At 41.7% G+C, this 19,001-nt stretch overlaps 1 protein-coding gene across 1 annotated transcript in view; it reads left to right on the top strand.

Moving 5' to 3' along the window:
- Dcr-2 (Endoribonuclease Dcr-2) overlaps nucleotides 1-18,604 on the top strand; it is a 37,605-nt gene extending 19,001 nt beyond the window's left edge. The window contains exons 5-11 of the mRNA XM_080267675.1: nucleotides 1,401-1,598; nucleotides 4,660-4,851; nucleotides 7,929-8,047; nucleotides 8,183-8,357; nucleotides 13,000-13,083; nucleotides 15,305-15,472; nucleotides 18,497-18,604. Of these exons, the coding sequence (XP_080123801.1) occupies nucleotides 1,401-1,598; nucleotides 4,660-4,851; nucleotides 7,929-8,047; nucleotides 8,183-8,357; nucleotides 13,000-13,083; nucleotides 15,305-15,472; nucleotides 18,497-18,604 (1,044 nt within the window). The remainder of the gene's footprint in view (nucleotides 1-1,400; nucleotides 1,599-4,659; nucleotides 4,852-7,928; nucleotides 8,048-8,182; nucleotides 8,358-12,999; nucleotides 13,084-15,304; nucleotides 15,473-18,496) is intronic.
- The last annotated feature ends 397 nt before the right edge of the window (nucleotides 18,605-19,001 follow it).

The raw sequence follows: 19,001 nt of genomic DNA, 5'->3' as shown, positions 1-19,001 counted from the left end.
CCTCATTACATCAGGGGGGTCACTCCCTAGGTAACGGTAGGGGGGTCAGTGTCAGGTGGGTCGGGCCTAAAATTTCAGATGGGTATGAAATCATCAATTTTCGCCCGATTTACTCCAAATTTGATATGTGGCATCTTTGACCAGATACCCTGTTGTGTTTATACATCAGCACTAAAATGACTGCAGGGGACAAGTTTGCTGTGCCTTGGCACTGCTTCTTGTTTCAACTGTGGCCGCGTTACGTAAACCAGGTTGCGTTTGCATACTATAGGTACTACATGAATCCACCCACTCCACACCAAATTTGACAGTCTATCCACATCAGCTGCTGGCAGTATCTGAAAGTAGCTATCTGGTGCAAATCTGGGCATGCTGGATCAAAACACCTATTTTTGGTTGGAAAACAGACAAAGTGAGCACTTTTACTATGACTAGGCCTATTCATGAGGAAAAAAAAAAATGTTGAAAATGGCCAGCACTAAGGGTCACACAACCTCTCAAACCCTTGGCACTGGGGACCAAAAACCTGACAAAGGCTCCGGCACGGAACGGGTTAAGTCTCTTTGCCCGTGTAATGGACACCATAACAGGCTCCACATTGCCCTGTAGTTTGGTTATATGGTTGCCACTCATTGCTGTAAATGGGTTCCTGGGTTACTGGAAACCATTAGGCATGCCACTCATTGTAGAGCCACCTGAAATTGAAAGAAGAGTACCGGTATCAGTAATTCAATGAATTTAAAGTGACCTGACAGAAAGGGAAAAATAGGAAGGTAGGAGGGCAAACATGGAGATGGAATGAGACTGGGGAAGGAGGAAGTAAGCAGCACTACATCAGGTTAGTGGATGATGCTTGCCACTGCCTACCACTTCCTAAGCTGAGTAAAATCTCCAAGCAGCAAAAATATCCATTCATCCATCAGCCAATCCTAATTTACCCCATCATGAGTGTAGAGGCTCGAGACTAGACTACTCAAATCTTGACATTTAAGGTGCCCCTGAGTGCATTATGTGAGCAATAAACCCCAGCCATCCCTCTGATGGAAACCATATAGGCTTCATTTGGTTGCAGTGCCAGAACCCATTAGACCACCAGGTGTTGTTTGGACTATGTTAACAACCAGATGTAGTAAATGATTTCCTGGGGTATAGGAAACCAGTTGGCTTGTCACTCAGTGTAGGGACATCTGGTGAGAGAGAGAGAGGTGAGGGGTGACCATAACATCTGAAAGCAAGAAGAACAAAGTTTTTTTATTTTTTTAGATTATTGGTTTGAAGAGTGTAACATTGAAAATCATCATCAGATTGAAGGGGTTAACAAAAAACAAACAAACTAATAAACAAAAAAAAAAAAAGTCAAAAGAGGTGACATAATTAGGACTTAACACACTCGGCCACAGGAGGTGACAGAGAAGATTAAAGTTGACGATAAAGGGAAGCAACTGGGTGGATCCTGCTACAACCCCTGGACACACCACGAGTTGGCAGACAAGAGCGTGGCGGATGTCGTGGAGGCTCTGATTGGCGCATACCTGCTGGCATGTGGCTGTAAGGCAGCTGTCACCTTCCTTCATAACTTGGGTGTTGGTGTGTCAAATGTAAGTTTCTTCTCTTTTTTGAATGGATGGTGGAGATGAATTTTGATTTTATCTATCTCTCTATAGCCCTACGCCCTAATCCCGTAAAGGGTGGCCGCAGACAAAACGCCTCCAAGTTGCTCTGTCACCCACCATTTGACTACCCTCCCCCCAACTTACCCCCCCTCCCTCATATACCTCTCAACTCCATCCCTCCATCTCATCCTCGGTCTACCCCTCCCTCTCCCTCCCTCCACCTCACCTACATACACCCTCTTAGTCAGTCTTTCATTCTCCATTCTCTCCACATGTCCGAACCACCTCAGTGTATATCACCTAATCTTCTCAACCACATCCACATCCACCCCACAACGTTCCTTCACTTCTTCATTTGTCAACATATCCCTGCATGTCACTCCACATGCTCCTCTCAAGTAACTCATTTCTACTTCTCTCACTCTTGACTTGTTCCCCTCTTGCAGGGTCCATGCCTTGCTTCCATACGTAAGGGTAGGGATCACAATACTGTCATGCAGTGACTTCTTAACTTCCATACTCACCTCCCTATTCCTCATCACTGCTTTCAGTGAACCAACAACCTTCCCTGCTGTACCCTTTCATGCACTTCATCCCCCAAAGTTCCATCCTTACTCATCACACTACCCAAGTACTTGAACGCACTCACATTCTCCATATCCTCACCATCCAACCTTACTGTACATTCTGCGACTTCATTCCTCACAGACACCATAACTTTACTTTTGTTTACATTAACTTTCAGCTTCCTCCTCCTACACACTGTCCCAGATTCATTCACCAAACCTTGCAACTCCCATTCGTCTTCACTCAATACTGTATGATCAGCAAACAGCAACACCAGAATCTTCCAAATCTCACCCTCATTCATCAGAGCCACCCCCACATCCACTGCCCTACCTTGCACTTCCTTTACAACCCCATCCATGTATATATTAAACAGCCATGGAGACATCACACAACCCTGTTTCAGTCCCACATTGAGATCAAAGAACTCACTCAGCTCACCATCCACTTGCACCGTAGACCTAGCTCCTTCGTACATACTCTTCACAGCACTCAAGAATTTCCCCTCCACTCCATATATTCTTAATACCTTCCACATACCTTGCCTATCTACAGTATTCTGTCATAAGCTTTCTCCAAGTCCATAAAGGCAGCATACACTTTCCCTTCTCTAGATACTTCTCCACTAAACATCTTAGAACAAATATCTGATCTACACACTCTTTTCCCTTCCTAAATCCCCCTTGTTCTTCTCCAACTAGCTCCTCTGTCATATGCCTAACCCTGTCAATGAGTATTCTACCATATATTTTACCAGTCACACTAAGAAGGCAAATACCCCTATGGTTACCACATACTTCTGTCTCCCCCTTTCCTTTGTATAAAGGAACAATTATACCTGATTTCCAGTCCTCTGGAACCCTTCCCTCTTCCCAAGCCAAGCTACACAATTTCCATATCCACTCCACAACAATCTCACCCCCATACCTCAGCATTTCACCACACACTCCATCAATTCCTGGGGCCTTTCCCAACTTGATCTTCATTGCTTCCACTACTTCTGCCCTACTGATCTCTTCCTCCCCCCTCTCATCTCTTCTTCTCCCAGCCGTTCCCCAACCACTTATACTCGCACTGCTCTCACTCTCTACATTCAACAAATCCTCAAAGTGCTCCTTCCATCTCCTCAATTTCCCTCTCTTCTCCACCAACAATCTATTATTCCTATCTTTCACTCCCCTACTATTTCCCCTTTCACACTGCCTTACTTTCTTTACCTCCTTCCAAGACAATTTCTTACTCTCCCTCCATTGCACACTCAGAATCCTCCCAAACTCTTCATCCACTTTCTTCTTACTCTCCTTCACCAGTCTCTTCACCTCCCTTCTCCTGCTCACATATACCTCTCTCTTCTCTCTCTCATCTTCTCCCCTACCTCTCCTCACTAACCGTTCACTATATGCCTTCTTCTTTTGTTCCACAGCTCGTTTCACCTCATCATTCCACCATGCTGTCCCTTGCACAGCCTTGCATCTCCTCCTCACTCCACAAACCACCTCACACGCTGCGCCTATCTCTTCCGTGAATATCTTACATACGTCTTCCACCCCTTCCATCTGCTCTAACTCATACCTTCCCAATCTTTCTTCCACTATGCTGTTATACTCTGCCATTCTCTCACTATCTTGCAAATTCTCCACTCTTCTCACAGGAGCTGTTTCCTCCTGTCTTCCCCTTCGTCTCCTCATCCATTTTCTTTGCAGCTTTACCTTGGCCATCACTAAGTGATGGTCTAAGACTCCATTCCTCCACCCTCTCCACACTCTTGCTTGTTGTTTATTTTGGTCCCCAGTTCATCTGAAATGTGGACCCGGTGGACTGCAGGCTGATATGCCCCTCTTGCAGCCTACCCTCCTCCTTTCAGGGGATGGGGAGAGAGTTTTGGGATGTTTGTATAACTGGACAACAGAGCCATACAATTATATCAGTGTTACCAGAAGTGTTTGTGCTAGTGTGGATGTGAGGCACAGTCACCTCCCTGCATACCTAGGGTGGTGGTGTCTTGAAAGTCTGCTTGTGTGTGTGTGTGTGTTTTAGTTGATGGTTTTTTATTTGAAATGGAGATGGGAATTTTGAATGCTTGAAGGATGAGTGGATTGATTTGAGCCTGATTTCACTGGACATTCTAATGATTATTCTCCTACTTTTATTTGCCTTTTCAGCTGAAGGTGAACCATAAGTGCATTTGGTTATAATTAAGTAGAATTTCAGAGTGAGTTGTTCTTATGTTGACATTCCAAGTTCCTTCATCCCTGGTGAGCCTAAAGGCATGTGTGCAGGAAGAGATCAAGAAACTGTGCAAGAAATATTATTATGGAAAATTATGCCCACATATAGAAAGTACTTTGTTGAGGAGATACATTAATATCTCAATACATACCAGGTATCTTACAAAGAAGCAGCTTTTCCACATGTTAGTATAATTTTGTCATTTTAATAATTCCCAGCTTTCAAGACAGAGAATATTCATAATTTCCAGGGTGAATCACTTCTAAAAACAACATTCCAAGTACCATCTGCCCTAGTGAACCAAGAAGCATGGGCGCCAGGAGAAGTCAAGAAACTATATATGAAACATTGTCTGGACAGAATGGAAATGAAGATCGGGTACAGATTCAGGGACAAGAGTTTCATCGTTCAAGCTGTCACCCACAGTTCCTACAAACAAAATGTAAGACAGTATTTTCATTATCCAGTGGTGCATTAGGAGTAGTACCCTGAGATGGTTTTGCCATGTGAAGTGAATGGAGAATGAGAGATTGACTAGGTGTATATGAATGAGGTGTAGGGAGAGAGTGGGAGTGGGAGACCAAGGATGATGTGGAAGGATAGGGTGGAGAGGTATATGAAAAAGAGTTGCCTGATAGCATAGGGGAGGGCAAAGTGGAGGTGAGTCGTTCATAACCGTTCCCTCTAGGATTAAATGTCTGAGTACAGTTAGATAAACAGATACAGAGATAGCCCGATTATCCATACTATGTGGTGTGGAGGGGTGCCCGAGTAGTCTGAAGTCACTGTTTACCCTGTGGAATCAAAACACAATTACTGTTAGATTGATATATTTACCGGTAAATGTACACTTTAAGCAGCAGAAAGACCTTACTAATTCATATTCCTCCAGCTTGTTTCTGTATTTTTCTGACTATTTTTAGTATGGTACATTACTGTTTCCTGCTGAAAAATTCCCCCCCTGTTAATATGTCACATTCCTGAAGCTGTAACTATGATTGATTGTTTCCATTGCAATGAAGAAACTGAATGTACTCAAAAGTGGATTATGTTACCTAATTTCCCAGCTGGAGGCTAGGTTCAGTTGGGATAGGTTGTTAAATTATTATATAGTTAAGCTAAATTAAGTCAGGTTTAGTTAAACACTTAGGTTAGGACAGTCCCTTCCGCCATTATGCTGATGAATCAAACAAAGAGTTGTCACGGCAGAACAGCTAAAAACAGCGGGGAAAGAGATTTAACAAGAAACGTTTATTTACCAACTCTGAAATAATCAGAAAAATATAACAGACTATCAGGAAGAACTGATTTGGTAAGGTACTTCTTCTGCTTAAAATAAAGGGTATGTTTGCTCCCCTAAATGGTCGTGGGTTCAGAAATTTGCATGCTCATGTGGCAGGCCTCAGGACCATTTTTTCAAAGTTCTAAAATCAGTTTCTTTTCTTATAGATGTGAAAAGTCTCATCTGGCACACCTGGCATTTTTTTATGTTATTATTATTTTACCCATGCCGTGATTTGCTGTGATTCGTGGAAGAATTAAAAAAATTAAGGCGCACGTTACGTTAACATGCAAACATACGGACGAAAATGTTTGAGATGAAGTGACTGCCTGATTGCTTGGGATGGTAGAGTAGGGCTGTGTACACATACCAGTGACCTTCGTTCCCTTCCCATGATTGTTCACAGTTTTTTATAGCTCACTCTAACTCAACGTCACTAACTCCGGTACGGTAAAGCATTGTTCAAGGCCAGCTGCCATGAAGGGGTTAATGGAATACATTATTGTTCATATCGTTACTGTACTCTCTCTTTTGCATGCACACACAAGAACAAAGAAATGATTGATTAGTGAATGTATGCTTAACTTTAAGTAGCAGGAGTAACGCTACGCTCAGTTGGTCTGAAATGTGTTGGGAAGCACAAAATTGGAATGAATAATGTAGAACTGAATGCTAACTTATGAGAACATGTCGGATGAAAGGGTAATTTTGTTCTGAGTAGCTAACATTTTTGTTTTTCGTCCCCCAAAATTGTGAAACTCATAAATTTTCATCTAAGCATACAGCCTAAAGACCTTACCAATTCAGTTCATTTTCTTCTTGTTTGTTTTTTGTATTTTTCTGACTTTTGAGGGTAGTGAATTGTCTTTTCTTTCTGAAAGATTTCCCCCCTGTTATTATCGTGATGTTCCTCAAGCCATACCTATGATTGTTTCCAAATTTCCCAACTGGAGCCCAGGTTAGGTTATGCTAGGTTAAATTGTTAGGTAGTTAAGCAAGGTCAGGTTAGGTTTAGGTGAACACTTAGGCTACGACAGTCCCTTCCACCAATACACTGACAAATCAAACGAGTTGTCACAGTGGAACAGCTAAAACCAACTCGGAAACAGATTTAACAAAAGATGTGTATTTACCACCCAGAAATAATCTGAAAAATGTAACACACAACTAGGAAGAAGTAGAGCTGATTTGGTTGGGTGCTTCTACTGCTTAAAGTAAAGTGTATGTTTAGCAAATGAGCAAACGAGCATCTCTGGTGTTGGCTTCCTTTCCATAACAGTCACCTCACCAAACTTCACCCTACCACCGTCGTGATGCGTGGGTGGGGATGTAGACTCACGCTTGTTTACCTGTGGCTCGCTTGCCAGCAACCGGATGCTTGCTGTTTAAACTGGAGCTGTCGTACGGATAATTTTATGCATTACTGTACCACTGAATCATTAGGACATGGCCCAGATGTACCGAAGCCTGGATAATTTGAACCTAGATAATCAAGCTTTGACTGTATTCTGAATAGCCTTGTAGTGAGGGTTGTAGCCTTGTTTCTGTAGTTGATTGGTGGTCCTAGGGATTTCTGGTCATCACCACCGTCTCCCTTGTAGTTGTCTTTACAATACATAAGGAATATGAGAGTACCTGAACATGGGAAATATTCATTCTCCCTCAACCCAGATGATACTTGTTGTGCATTTAAAAAATAATAAAATAATAGTAAAAAGAAAAAAAAGCAGTAAGAAGAAATGTAAGTGATACACGCTGACCTTAAAAGAGAGAATGAGAGAGAGAGAGAGAATCATTAGAATGTAGGAAGAAATGTAAGTGATACTTGCTGTGCTTGAAAAAAAGAAAAAGAAATCAACAGTATGTAGGAGGAAGTTTATGTATGTGTGAATCTCAGCTTGAATATTTTGTAATCTAGTTAATAATGCCTTGATATTGTAATGATGATGACAGTAATGGAGGTAACAAAGATGAAATGTTTTTGATGATTCTGATGATGGTAAGAATGTTGACAGTTATGATGCCAGTGATGGTGATAGTAATGTTAAAAAATGATGGTGGTGGTGACAGTGGTGTTACTAGTGATGGCTGTCAGGATGTTTATGATGATGGTGATAATGATAAAAATGCTGGGTAGAGGTAATGGTGATGCTGTTAATAGTTATAAAAAATAATTTTGAGAGTAATAATAATGATGATAATGCCGATGCTAATGATGGTGGTGGTGGTACTTGCAGGTGACAGACTGCTATCAACGCTTGGAGTTCCTGGGGGATGCAGTACTGGACTACCTTGTGACAGGTCTGGTATTCTCACGACATGCGCAGTACACGCCAGGACAGGTCTCAGATCTAAGGTGAATCATGTACATGCATCTGAAATGGTGAAAATAGAAAATAATATTTCCTTTCTTCTGTAGGTCTTGTTTTGCAGTCAGTAAGAACTTTCTAGAATAGACAGAGTACAGTATAACGGTTCCTTTCTTTTGCAGATCACATTATGTAAACAATGAGACCTTAGCCAAGGTGTGTGTGAAAGCAGAGCTACACCAACATTTGCTTCACATGGCACCAAAACTGCAGGCCACCATTGACAAGTTCCTGGACAGCTTGGATAGCGGCTTTGAAGATGATGTCAACACCGAAGAAGATGAAGTGGAATGGCAGGTACTTTTTACTATAGAGATGCACTTATGAGGAGACTACATGTGGTGGCACTGTGCACCGTGGTGTCTTGCTCAGGTGTGGCACTGTCTACCACAAGGGGCACTGGATCCCTACACAGTGAATGTACTGTGTTTATGTGTGGGATGGCTCCATAGGGGCAGTTGCTTGCCTGTGGTCAATGGGTCTGCCTAGCCAGATGGTCTGGTATCAAGCAACAGTAACAACAGCTATATTGCATCATATTGTGTTTAGTATAGGAGTCTGTGTAGTACCACTTCCTTGGCAATTTATTGTTGGCATATTACACCTTAACATTCTGTTGCATGTTATTTACATCATTCTGATATTGACATAATTTGCATCAAGAACATTAAAATGATGAAGTAAAGATTGTTCATATAGTGTACAGAAGAATGGTTGTGTGAGTGGCCATTTTGGACGTGTGAGGAAAAGCATGTGGTAGGTGGGAGCACCCATTATCCACTCACTTAATGTAGGGTTGCTTTATGGTCTGTACATTGAGTGACAAGACAAATGGTTTCCTGTACCCAATACACCACTCACTGCATCAGCATTCCTAACTAAGCAGTCCCTTCATTTCATTCCAGTTCACTGATTTCAATTCCTCCCCTACTTTGGTCCTGTATTCATCTGCCGTTTCTTTGATCCTCAGCTTCTTTACTTCAGTCTTTCTCCCTGACTCCTCATTTCTCTCCTGGTCCAACTCACTCCTCTCAGCTTGATCTTGCACACCACGATCATATGATCTGACAGACCTCCACATCGTCCTCTCACTGCCCTCATATCAGCAACCATTCCCAGCATTGACCTCTCTACAAGCACGTAATCAGTCAGGCTCCTTTCAACACGATCCCCGTTCCCTCTATACCATGTATATTTATGTGCATCTTTGTGTATGAAGTAGGAGTTACAGATGCACAACCTCCTTTCCAAACACATATCCTTCAGTTGCTTCTTATCATCATTTTCTTCTGGTACTCCATTACAACCCATTATGTCATCCTCAGGACCAGTGCTTACTATTCCATTAATTTCATTCATTGCAATCACTTTATAGCTCCTCACTTGATGTATTGCTGCTCTTGGGTGACTGCCCTTTCCTCTCTTCCTTCCTTCTTTCTGTCTGTCCTCTTCTGTTTTTCTTATCTTCATTCTTTCCTCTTGCTTATTACCGTGGGTGACCCTGTAATCCCTCTTCTGTTTTTTTTTTCCTTCATTCATTCTCCCTTCTGCCTATAGGTTACGCTGCACTGAGTGACAAGCCATATGGTTTCCTGCACACCAGGAAACCATTTACTGCACAGGGTGGTAGCCATATAATTACGGCACCTGGTGGTTTAGTGGGTAATTAAGGCGCTCCAGTCGAATTGAGCCCGTACAGGTTTGTATCCAAGGGGTTGTTGGGGTTTATTGCTCACGTAATGTCACTCAGGGATGAACGAGGCTGGTCACTCTTATCTTCAATGTCAGGTCAAACTTACCTAGCCCCAGACTTCTAAGCTCCTCATGGAGCAGCACAGGCTTAGATGATGATGATGACAAAAACTCTATAGCTCCTGGGCATTCTCCCATTGTTTCATCCAGCTTATCCCAAAACCTGTCTTTCTCTCACTCCTGTGGATACGCTACAGTCACTGCCACTTTTACCTTCTCAAACTTGAACTTGACATACATATATCTCGAGCTGACACATTTGTAATCTCTCATTCCATTCTGCCTCACCTCATTCATCAATAAAGCAACTACTTCCTTGCATCTTCCTTGCCCCTTCATGCCCGATCTTACACATTTCACACACTCCCACTCCTCCTCTTCACACACTATTGTCTTTGTTTCACACAATGCCATCACGGCATATCTTGAACTCTTGAACACGTTCACCACTTCCACCCTCTTGCTCTCCTCATTCATACCTCTCACATTTCACATGGCCATGTGTATCTGCCCATTTGGCTGGGGCACTGGGCAGGTATTGGGCCCTCTAGGGCTCTCCAAAACATTTGCCATGATTAAGTGATTTTAGATAGGAGAGTAAAGTGATGGTTATTGAGAAAGAAGGTGGCTCCCAGTGTGATGTTACAGTGATTGGAGAGAGACTGGAATTGGTGAGAGAGTTCAAATACCTGGGTACAGTGATAGAAAAGAGAGGAAATTGTGCAAAAGAAGTGGAAAGTAGAGTAGTACAAGGAAGGAAAGCAGCTGAAGCTATTAAGGCCTTGAAAGGAAACAGAGGCTTGAGTGTTGCAGCTTCACAAGGCTTACATGAGTGAGTATTAGTACCAACTTTAACATATGGATATGAGACTATGGTGTGGCATGAAAATGAAAAGTCAGGAGTGAGAGCAGTGAAGATGGGACTGCTGAGGAATGTATGTGGAGTACAGAGAGTGGATAGGATAGGAAATAATGTGTTTCATAAAAGATGTGGAGTGAGGAATCTGTGACACCAGAATCGAAGAGAGTGTACTGAGATGGTATGGTCATGTGGAGAGAATGGATAACAATAGAGTAGTGAAAAGGGTATATCTGAGCGAATTTCAAGGAGGGAGGAGGCGAGGTAAGCCACGAAGAAGATGGAGGGATATGGTGGATGAGTGTGTGAGGAAGAGAGGTACGAAGTCGGTGAGGCTTGGGAACCGACAAGAGATTGAGCTGGTTGGATGAATGTTGTGGGAAGAAGTGCGTAATCAGGGATTTGGCACCCATTTATAATGTGACAATGTCCGGATTGACTATTGGACACGTTTATGCGAAGCTACAGAATGTGGTGAAAGTTTTTTGCATATCAGGTAGGACCAGGATTCCGGGGGCTTGAATGATGAGTAAATGGAAATGTGGCCCATTGGATTGGGCAAACTTGGGTTGTCTGGACATTGCTACTCCTCACCCTGCTTTAGGATGGAAAGGAGGTCTGGATAATGATGATGATGATGATAAGCACAGTGAAATAACTACAGGCGTAACTTCGTTATCGCGCATAATTGGTACTGCACTTAGTGCGTTATAACAAAATTGTGTGATAACGAAGGCACAGAACCTATTGGATTTATCCTGGTTGGTACCAGGCACCCTTGTCATAAACTCAAATTTTCCCTTTTACAACAATTTATCTTTAGTACATACACACTGTTATGGTAAGTGTCAGAAACACACATGGGCTAATTTATACTCACTCAGTATATACGTACTGTTATGGTAAGTACAGTATCAGAAACACATAGGCTAGGTTAGGTTAATAGAAAGTTAAAAGAAAAGGAGACAATAAGGAAGGAAGATGTACCACAGAGAGGCCCAAGATTGGCGTGAGGTAAGGGGTTCTGATGCTAGTGGGTGGAGAGTTACTGGTCTCCAAACACCTAGGAATAACTCCTCAAGTAGGACCTCATGTTTGAATCCCTCAGAGCCATCAGAAACCACAGAAACTGCACCATCAATGTTGGCAGAGACCATCTCAGGTGCACTATAACAATGTTTTTTTTTAGCCAAATTTTGCGCTAACAACAGGCATGCAGATTTTCATCTTGCAGTGGTAATGAAAATCACTATAACCAGTGTGGGATAACCAAGGGATCACTGTACTTTGTATATCAGACATCATGGTTAGTAAAGTTATCCATACAGTCACGTATGCTTTCAAAATCCTTGTTCCATTATCATCTTGACATCCTGCCCCGCTAGAAAAGCAGCAGTCTGATGGATGTTTTGTAATCTAGTACAGAAAGTGAGAATGATTTTGTGAACCGAGTTCACTAGACACAGAGTTGGCAATTCTCTCTCCTTCATACTTTTTCTTTCCTTGTGTTTAGGTAGAAGAAAAAGATCAGGATGAAGATTGTGATGATAAATGCCTGTATGAGAGAAAGGTATAGTAAATGTAGTTTGTTCACCTTAACTGGGCCCAGGTTTTTGTTCTTTTGCAGCTTCTTTCACATAAGTCATTAATTGAAAAAGACTGGAATGGCAAATCATCCCCTCTACAGCACTTCTTTCTGACTAGCATCATATTTCATTGTGTTAATCTCTTGTTACAACTCCGCATTCAAGATGGAGGGATTGTAATTGTAGCAAAAGTTAAAGTGAAAAGAGTAATTATTTATCATCATCGTCATCGTCATCATCCAACCTCCTTTCCTACCCTAGGGCAGGGTGAGGAGTTGCAATGTCCAGACAGCCAAAACTTGCCCAGTCCAATTGGCTATGCTTCCATTCACTCATCATTCAAAACCCTGGAATCCTGGCTCTATTGGATACACCAAAAACATTTACCACGTTCTGTAGCTTCACAAAAATGTATCCGATAGAGTCAATCCAGACGCTGCCATGTTAAGAAGGGGTGCCAAAATCCCTGATCATGCACTTCTCCTCACAACATTCATCCAGCCAGCTCGATCTCCTGTCAGTTCCCTAGCCTTACCGATTTCCAAACCTCTCTTCCTCACACATTCATCCACCATATCTCTCCACCTTCTCCTTTGCCTACCTTGCCTCCTCCCTCCTTCAAATTTGCATAGATATACTTTTTTCACCACTCTATTGTTATCCATTCTCTCCACATGACCATACCATTATTATTATTACAGTATTATTATTATTATTGCTTTTTTTTTTTTTTTTTTTTTAGGATGTAGATGTCCCCAAAGCTCTGGGTGACATGGTGGAGGCCATCATTGGAGCAGTGTACCTTGACAGTGGCAGGTCCATTAGGGTAAGATACTAACATCTCCATCTGAAATAGCATTACTTTTGCTCTTATGATAAATTTATTTAATTTTGTCTTACATGTGGGTGTAGGTGGAGGGGTGTGGGTAATGGGGGGCCTGGAGGGGTGGGAGGAGGGTTTCTAACTGTGTGAGGTATGAGCGAGGGGGTGGGGGCTCTGCTGTGGTTGGACTCATATTATACTGACTGGTATTTAGAGGGTGTGTGGTGAAATGCTGAAGCATGAGGGAGAGATATTAGTAGAATGGATGTGGAAGATGTGCAGATTGTCCTGGGAGGAAGGTAAAGTCCCAGAGGATTGGAAGTCAGGTATAATTATTCCCTTGTACAAAGGCAAAGAGGAAAAAGAAGTGTGTGGTAATCATAGGGGCATTTGTCTTCTTAGTATAGTAGGAAAAGTGTATGGTAGGATACTTATTGACAGAGTTAGAGAAAGAACAGAGGAATTAGTTGGAGAAGAACAGGGAGTCTTTAGGAAGGGAAGAGATTGTGTAGATCTGATATTCATTTTTAGATCTTTAGTGGAAAAGTTTCTAGAGAAGGGTAAGAAATTGTATGCGGCTTTCATGGATTTGGAGAAAGCATGTGACAGGGTTGATAGACAAGGATTGTGGAAAGTATTAAGAACATATGGAGTAAATGGGAAGTTGTTGAATGCTGTGAAGAGTATGTATGATGGTGCTAAGGCTGCAGTGTGTGTGGATGGTGAACTGAGTGAATTTTTCTCTTTGAAGGTTGGGTTGAAACAGGGATGTGTCATGTCTCCATGGTTGTTCAATCTGTACATGGATGGGGTAATAAAAGAGGTACAAGGTAGGGTAGTGGATGTTGGAGTGGCCCTGGTGAGAGAGGGTAGTGTTTGGAAACTCCCTGTACTGTTGTTTGCAGATGATACTGTGTTGTTGAGTGAAGACAAAGGGGAGCTGCAAGGCTTGGTGGATGAGTTTGGGAGAGTTTGTAACAAACGGAATCTAAAGGTGAATGTAGGGAAGAGTACAGTGATGGTCTTTGAGAGAGGTGAAGTCAGTGAATGTACAGCGAGGTTGGATGGTGAGGAATTGGAAAAGGTGAGTACGTTTAAGTACTTGGGTAGTGTGATGAGTAAGGATGGAGGTTTGGAGGGTGAAGTGCTTGAAAGGGTACAGCAGGGAAGAAAGGTTGCTGGTTCCTTGAAAGCAGTGATAAGAAACAGGGAAGTGAGCATGGAGGTGAAAAAGTTACTACATGACAGTATTGTGATACCAACTCTAACTTAGGGAAGTGAAGCTTGAATGTTGTTGGAGGGACACAAGTCAAGAGTGAGAGCAGTGGAAATGAGTTATTTAAGAGGAGCCTATGGAGTCACATGGAGAGACAGGCTGACAAATGAGGATATAAAGGAATGTTGTGGTGTGGATGTGGATGTGATAGGAAGTGTTAGGAGGAATACACTGAGGTGGTTTGGCCATGTGGAGAGGATGGAGGGTGAAAGACTGACGAAGAGAGTGTATGTGAGTGAGGTGGAGGGGGGGAGGATGAGATGGAGGGATGGGGTGGAGAGGTATATGGGAGAGGGGGGTGTGAGTTGGGAGCAGGGCAGTGAAATGGCGGGGTGGGCGACGTGGAGGCAATTTGTTTGTGGCCACCCCGAACGGGATTGAGGTGTCTGGCAATAGATAGATCGATAGATAGGTATCATTTTCATGCCACATAGCCTAGACTTTAAGTGAGGACTGACAATGTAAGCATTTCATATTGTTACAGGGTTTCTAACTGAAAACTGAGGTGCAGCTAGGGATGAAAGTTCACTTACTAGTCTATTGTGTCCACCTTCTGCTTGGATCATGTCCATCACTTTCCTACCTGACACATCGTAGAGAATCATTTATGAGTAGGGAAGCCTACTAATAATGTCTCGGAAATACGAGTAATATCCAGCAGAAGAAAGTGAGAGGCAGAAACGGTATAATATTAGAAGAAATTTAGTCCTGTCTACTTAGGTCATTACAGACAATCAGTTTATGCTGTTGTTATGGTACTCCTTCCTTCTTATAGTGTGAGTTGAAGTTCATTTTTTATTATGTGACATTGTGACAGGTTGGTGAGTGAGGGACAAAGAATATATGAGGTAGCGTCAAAGTTTATTCAGTGAAACTAGTCAGAATAAACTTTGACTGTACCTCATGTATCATTCATTTTTTTCTTAGTGTATTTATTTTTGTTTGCAGAAAGCATGGGATGTAATTCAGGTTCTCATGGGAGATATAATCAAGGACTCCATGACAGTTATTCCCATCAATTGTGTTCGTCAGCTGTATGAAAAAGTACCTGATAAAGTCAAGATTGAAAAGGTGGAACCTGAAGAAGGGGATAACGTGGCCAAGTGTAAAGTGAAAGTAAGTCTCTCTCTCTCTCTCTCCTCTCTCTCTCTCTCTCTCTCTCTCTCTTGATAATATTCCTGTGGATTAGATGATGAATGATTGAATGAAAAATACTTCTACTTACCTCACATGACCACCATTGAAATAGTGGTTGTCAGCAGTAAGCAGTGTGTGTAATCATCATCATCATCGTCCTGACCTTTTTCCCATTTAGGATGAGGTGAGGTAGGGTTCAGAAAGCAAGGATAAACAAAAGCTGGGGAGCTATCAAAGGCATGCCCAGTGAAAGGGACAAGATATTCATTCACACACCATTAAAGCCCTGTGATTCCTGTTACCATCATTGTGAAGAGAAGGAAGAGGAAGGAAAAAGACTAAACAAGTGAGAGAGGCATACTGTACAAGGACAGAATTGCAAAGAGATAGTTAATTGACAGCCGTACCCCATTTAAATGTATCCGAGGGGGCTTGAATGAAGTGTGAATGATTGTGTGCCCCATTTCGCTTAGCGTAATATTGATAAATTTCTCGCTTTTGTATTTCCTCTTTGTGTTCCCGGATGCTACCCTTCACCAGATTTATATGGTATGTGGGAGTGAAGGCCACAGTGATGATTATGATGGTGATGATGATGTGTATACAATATTAATCCTGTGTCCCTCCTCTTCATTATCAGATGGATGGTTTATTTTAAGGTCTGTGTACAATATAAAATTTTTCTTCACTAATAATTTTTTCATGTTACTGCCTGGAGAGTGGTGACATTCCTTTCATAGCCTGCTGTATACATAACCCAGGATTTGGGGAATTTGGATGATATATGAATGAATGTGTGGCCCAGTTCTCTAGATAAGATAATTTTCTCACCATCCTGCCCTCAAGTTTATGGTGGGGAAAAATGGTTAAATGTTAAATCATGGTGATGCATTGTGTAGGAATAATTTCACAGTTGTATTGTAAAGGTGGAATCGTTTCAAGTGTGAATATTTATTATTATTATTATTATTGGTGGTGACCATCATCCACTCACTTGATATAGTGCTGCTTACTTCTTCCTTAGCCTTTATCATTCTTTTTTTGTGCCTGTCCTCCTCTCTTCCTATTTCTCCCATCTTTCCTGTCACTTCTTATTGCTTTTCTTTCCTTTACAGGTGGCTTTACATTGAGTGACAAGCCAAATGGTTTCCTTTAAGCCAATATACCATTTACAATGCTGGGAGGTAACCATATAACCAAACCATACGTGCTCCCTATGTGTGAGCAAGTGGGTTAGTGGAGGGTTAGTGCCCCTCCCCGTAAAACAAATAACTCAAAGTCAAATGGCCACCCCTTACGGGATTATGACGTCTGGCAATAGATAGATAGATTATTATTATTATTATTGCTCATGTAATGCCACTCAGGGATGAGTGAGGCTGGTCACTCTCATCTTAAATGTCGGGACCAACTGCGTAGTCCTGGACTCATACGCCCCTCATGGGGCAATGTAGGATTGGATGATGGATGGATGGATGGATTATTATTATTATTATTATTATTAATTACAGTAATCCCCATACTCTCTGGATGCCCACTTACTGGACATTGTGGGCCTGGACCTTCAGAACCCAAAAATGGCCAAAAAAAGAAAAAAATCCCCCCAAAATCCTAATTTTTTCCAACTCGTAATTTGAAATTGCCACGCGGCACTGACCAGCTGTTACACCACGGACCCTTCACCCTTTCCTTCCTCCCCCCTCCCCCTTTCCCTGTCAGGGTTGCCATTTGGTATTTTTCATTACTAAATGTGGGCCAATTTGGCAATGAAAAATTCGTTTGGTAATGAATCAGAATAATGCATTACCATATGGAGTTTTCACGTGTTTTTCACATGTACGAGGATACACAGGATGGAGATGGTGGATTGTTTGCTCTGTCTGATTAATCTGCCAGCCAACATAGCGTGAAAATAATCAACATGCTGTTAATTATAAGGAGAGTGATTACATGTATTTCCACTTGTTTATATAATTAGTGAAGAATAAATGCTAGCATTACGAATTTGGTAATGAAAAGTTAAATTTGGTTATGAAAATTGAGGAGTTTGCTAATGTGGCCATTGCGATCTGGCAACTATTTCCCCGTCATCAACAGTTACTGCTTAACTTCGATCGCGAGTGGATGCTTATCACAGCAGATGCCACACGTGCTGCTGCTTTTTTTTTTTTTTGAATAAACTGCAATACCTCACCAGTAGACCACACGGGAATATACAGTGTTGTGCAGTGTTAAGAAATTAGAATTTAGAGTGCAAAGGATTAACTGTGGAGAGCAAACTGTCGGTTGAAACTGGCATGTTGCAATTAACAATGTGCAGTGTTAAACAATTATAACTCATAGTGCAAAGAATTACTGTAAGTGCAGCACAACACTAGATTACTGTATGTGCTTCAAGAGCATTATCACCACTGCCAAACCCTTAAGAAGGTGGCCACAGAAGTGCTGTAAGTACCCTGGCTGAGGTACAGTCACTTCTGATTCCTCATTCTTTGGTTCCTTTTCATTTATTTCATGCTTTATGTCCATTATTGGTGTGAATAGGGTGTTAAATAGGTTTAAATAAGTGCTATGCATGTCCAGTAGGGAGTTATTTAGGTGACTTTCAAAGATAGGCTGGGTTAGGGTCATAAGTACCAGTCCAGCAGTCAGAGGCCCACTTTCCGGACATGCCTTTGGCTCTATTACATCGGATAGTAGAGGGATTACTGTATTATTTTTAGTACTGTTATTATTATTAGTTATTATTGTTATTATTATTATTATTATTGTAATACCACTCAGGGATGAGTGAGGCTGATCACTCTCGTCTTAAATGTCAGGACCAACTTGCCTAGCCCCGGGTTCCTATATTCCTCATGGGACAACATAGGACTGGATGGTGGATGGATGGATTATGAACAGTAGTTGTAGTAGTAGTACGGCAAGGAGAATAATAATTATTTTTTGACAATCATGCCAGTGATGATGCTAATGCTACATAATCCTCTGTGTCTCCCACAGATTGAAGGTATGTTTGAGGTGATTGGTCATGGAAAGAACAACAGGACCGCCAAAATATCAGCCACCAAAAAAGCACTTAAGAAGCTTAGTGAAGCAGAGGCCAACTAGCTGTCCACAAATGTAACCCAGAAAAGCATTGACTGCAGTATGTTGGATGGTAACCATATAACCTGTGCATTCATACCATGGTAGTTTAGTGGGTTAAGGTGCTCCAACTGGATGTGGCCCAGGAGAATTAAGTGTGAATAGTTATTATTATTATTATTATTTTATTATTATTATTACTATTATTATATTATCATTAGTACTGTTATTATTATTACTATCATTATTATTGTTGTTGTTGTTATTATTATTATTATTGTTATTGAGGATTGCAGATTATAGACCACTCATGGATGTGCAACTGGTCACACATCTAAACTATCAGAACTTATTAATCTAGTCCCAGGCCCCCAATCCCCTGAATGGGCAATAAAGGATTACTATAGATGATATATAGACA

Source organism: Coenobita brevimanus, chromosome 24, assembly GCF_032717465.1.
Source record: "Coenobita brevimanus isolate Jiangsu-jjx chromosome 24, ASM3271746v2, whole genome shotgun sequence".
Classification (NCBI taxonomy): Eukaryota; Metazoa; Arthropoda; class Malacostraca; order Decapoda; family Coenobitidae; genus Coenobita; species Coenobita brevimanus.
The sequence above is the reverse complement of the archived record's forward strand: the minus strand, read 5'-3'. Positions and strand labels throughout refer to the sequence as shown.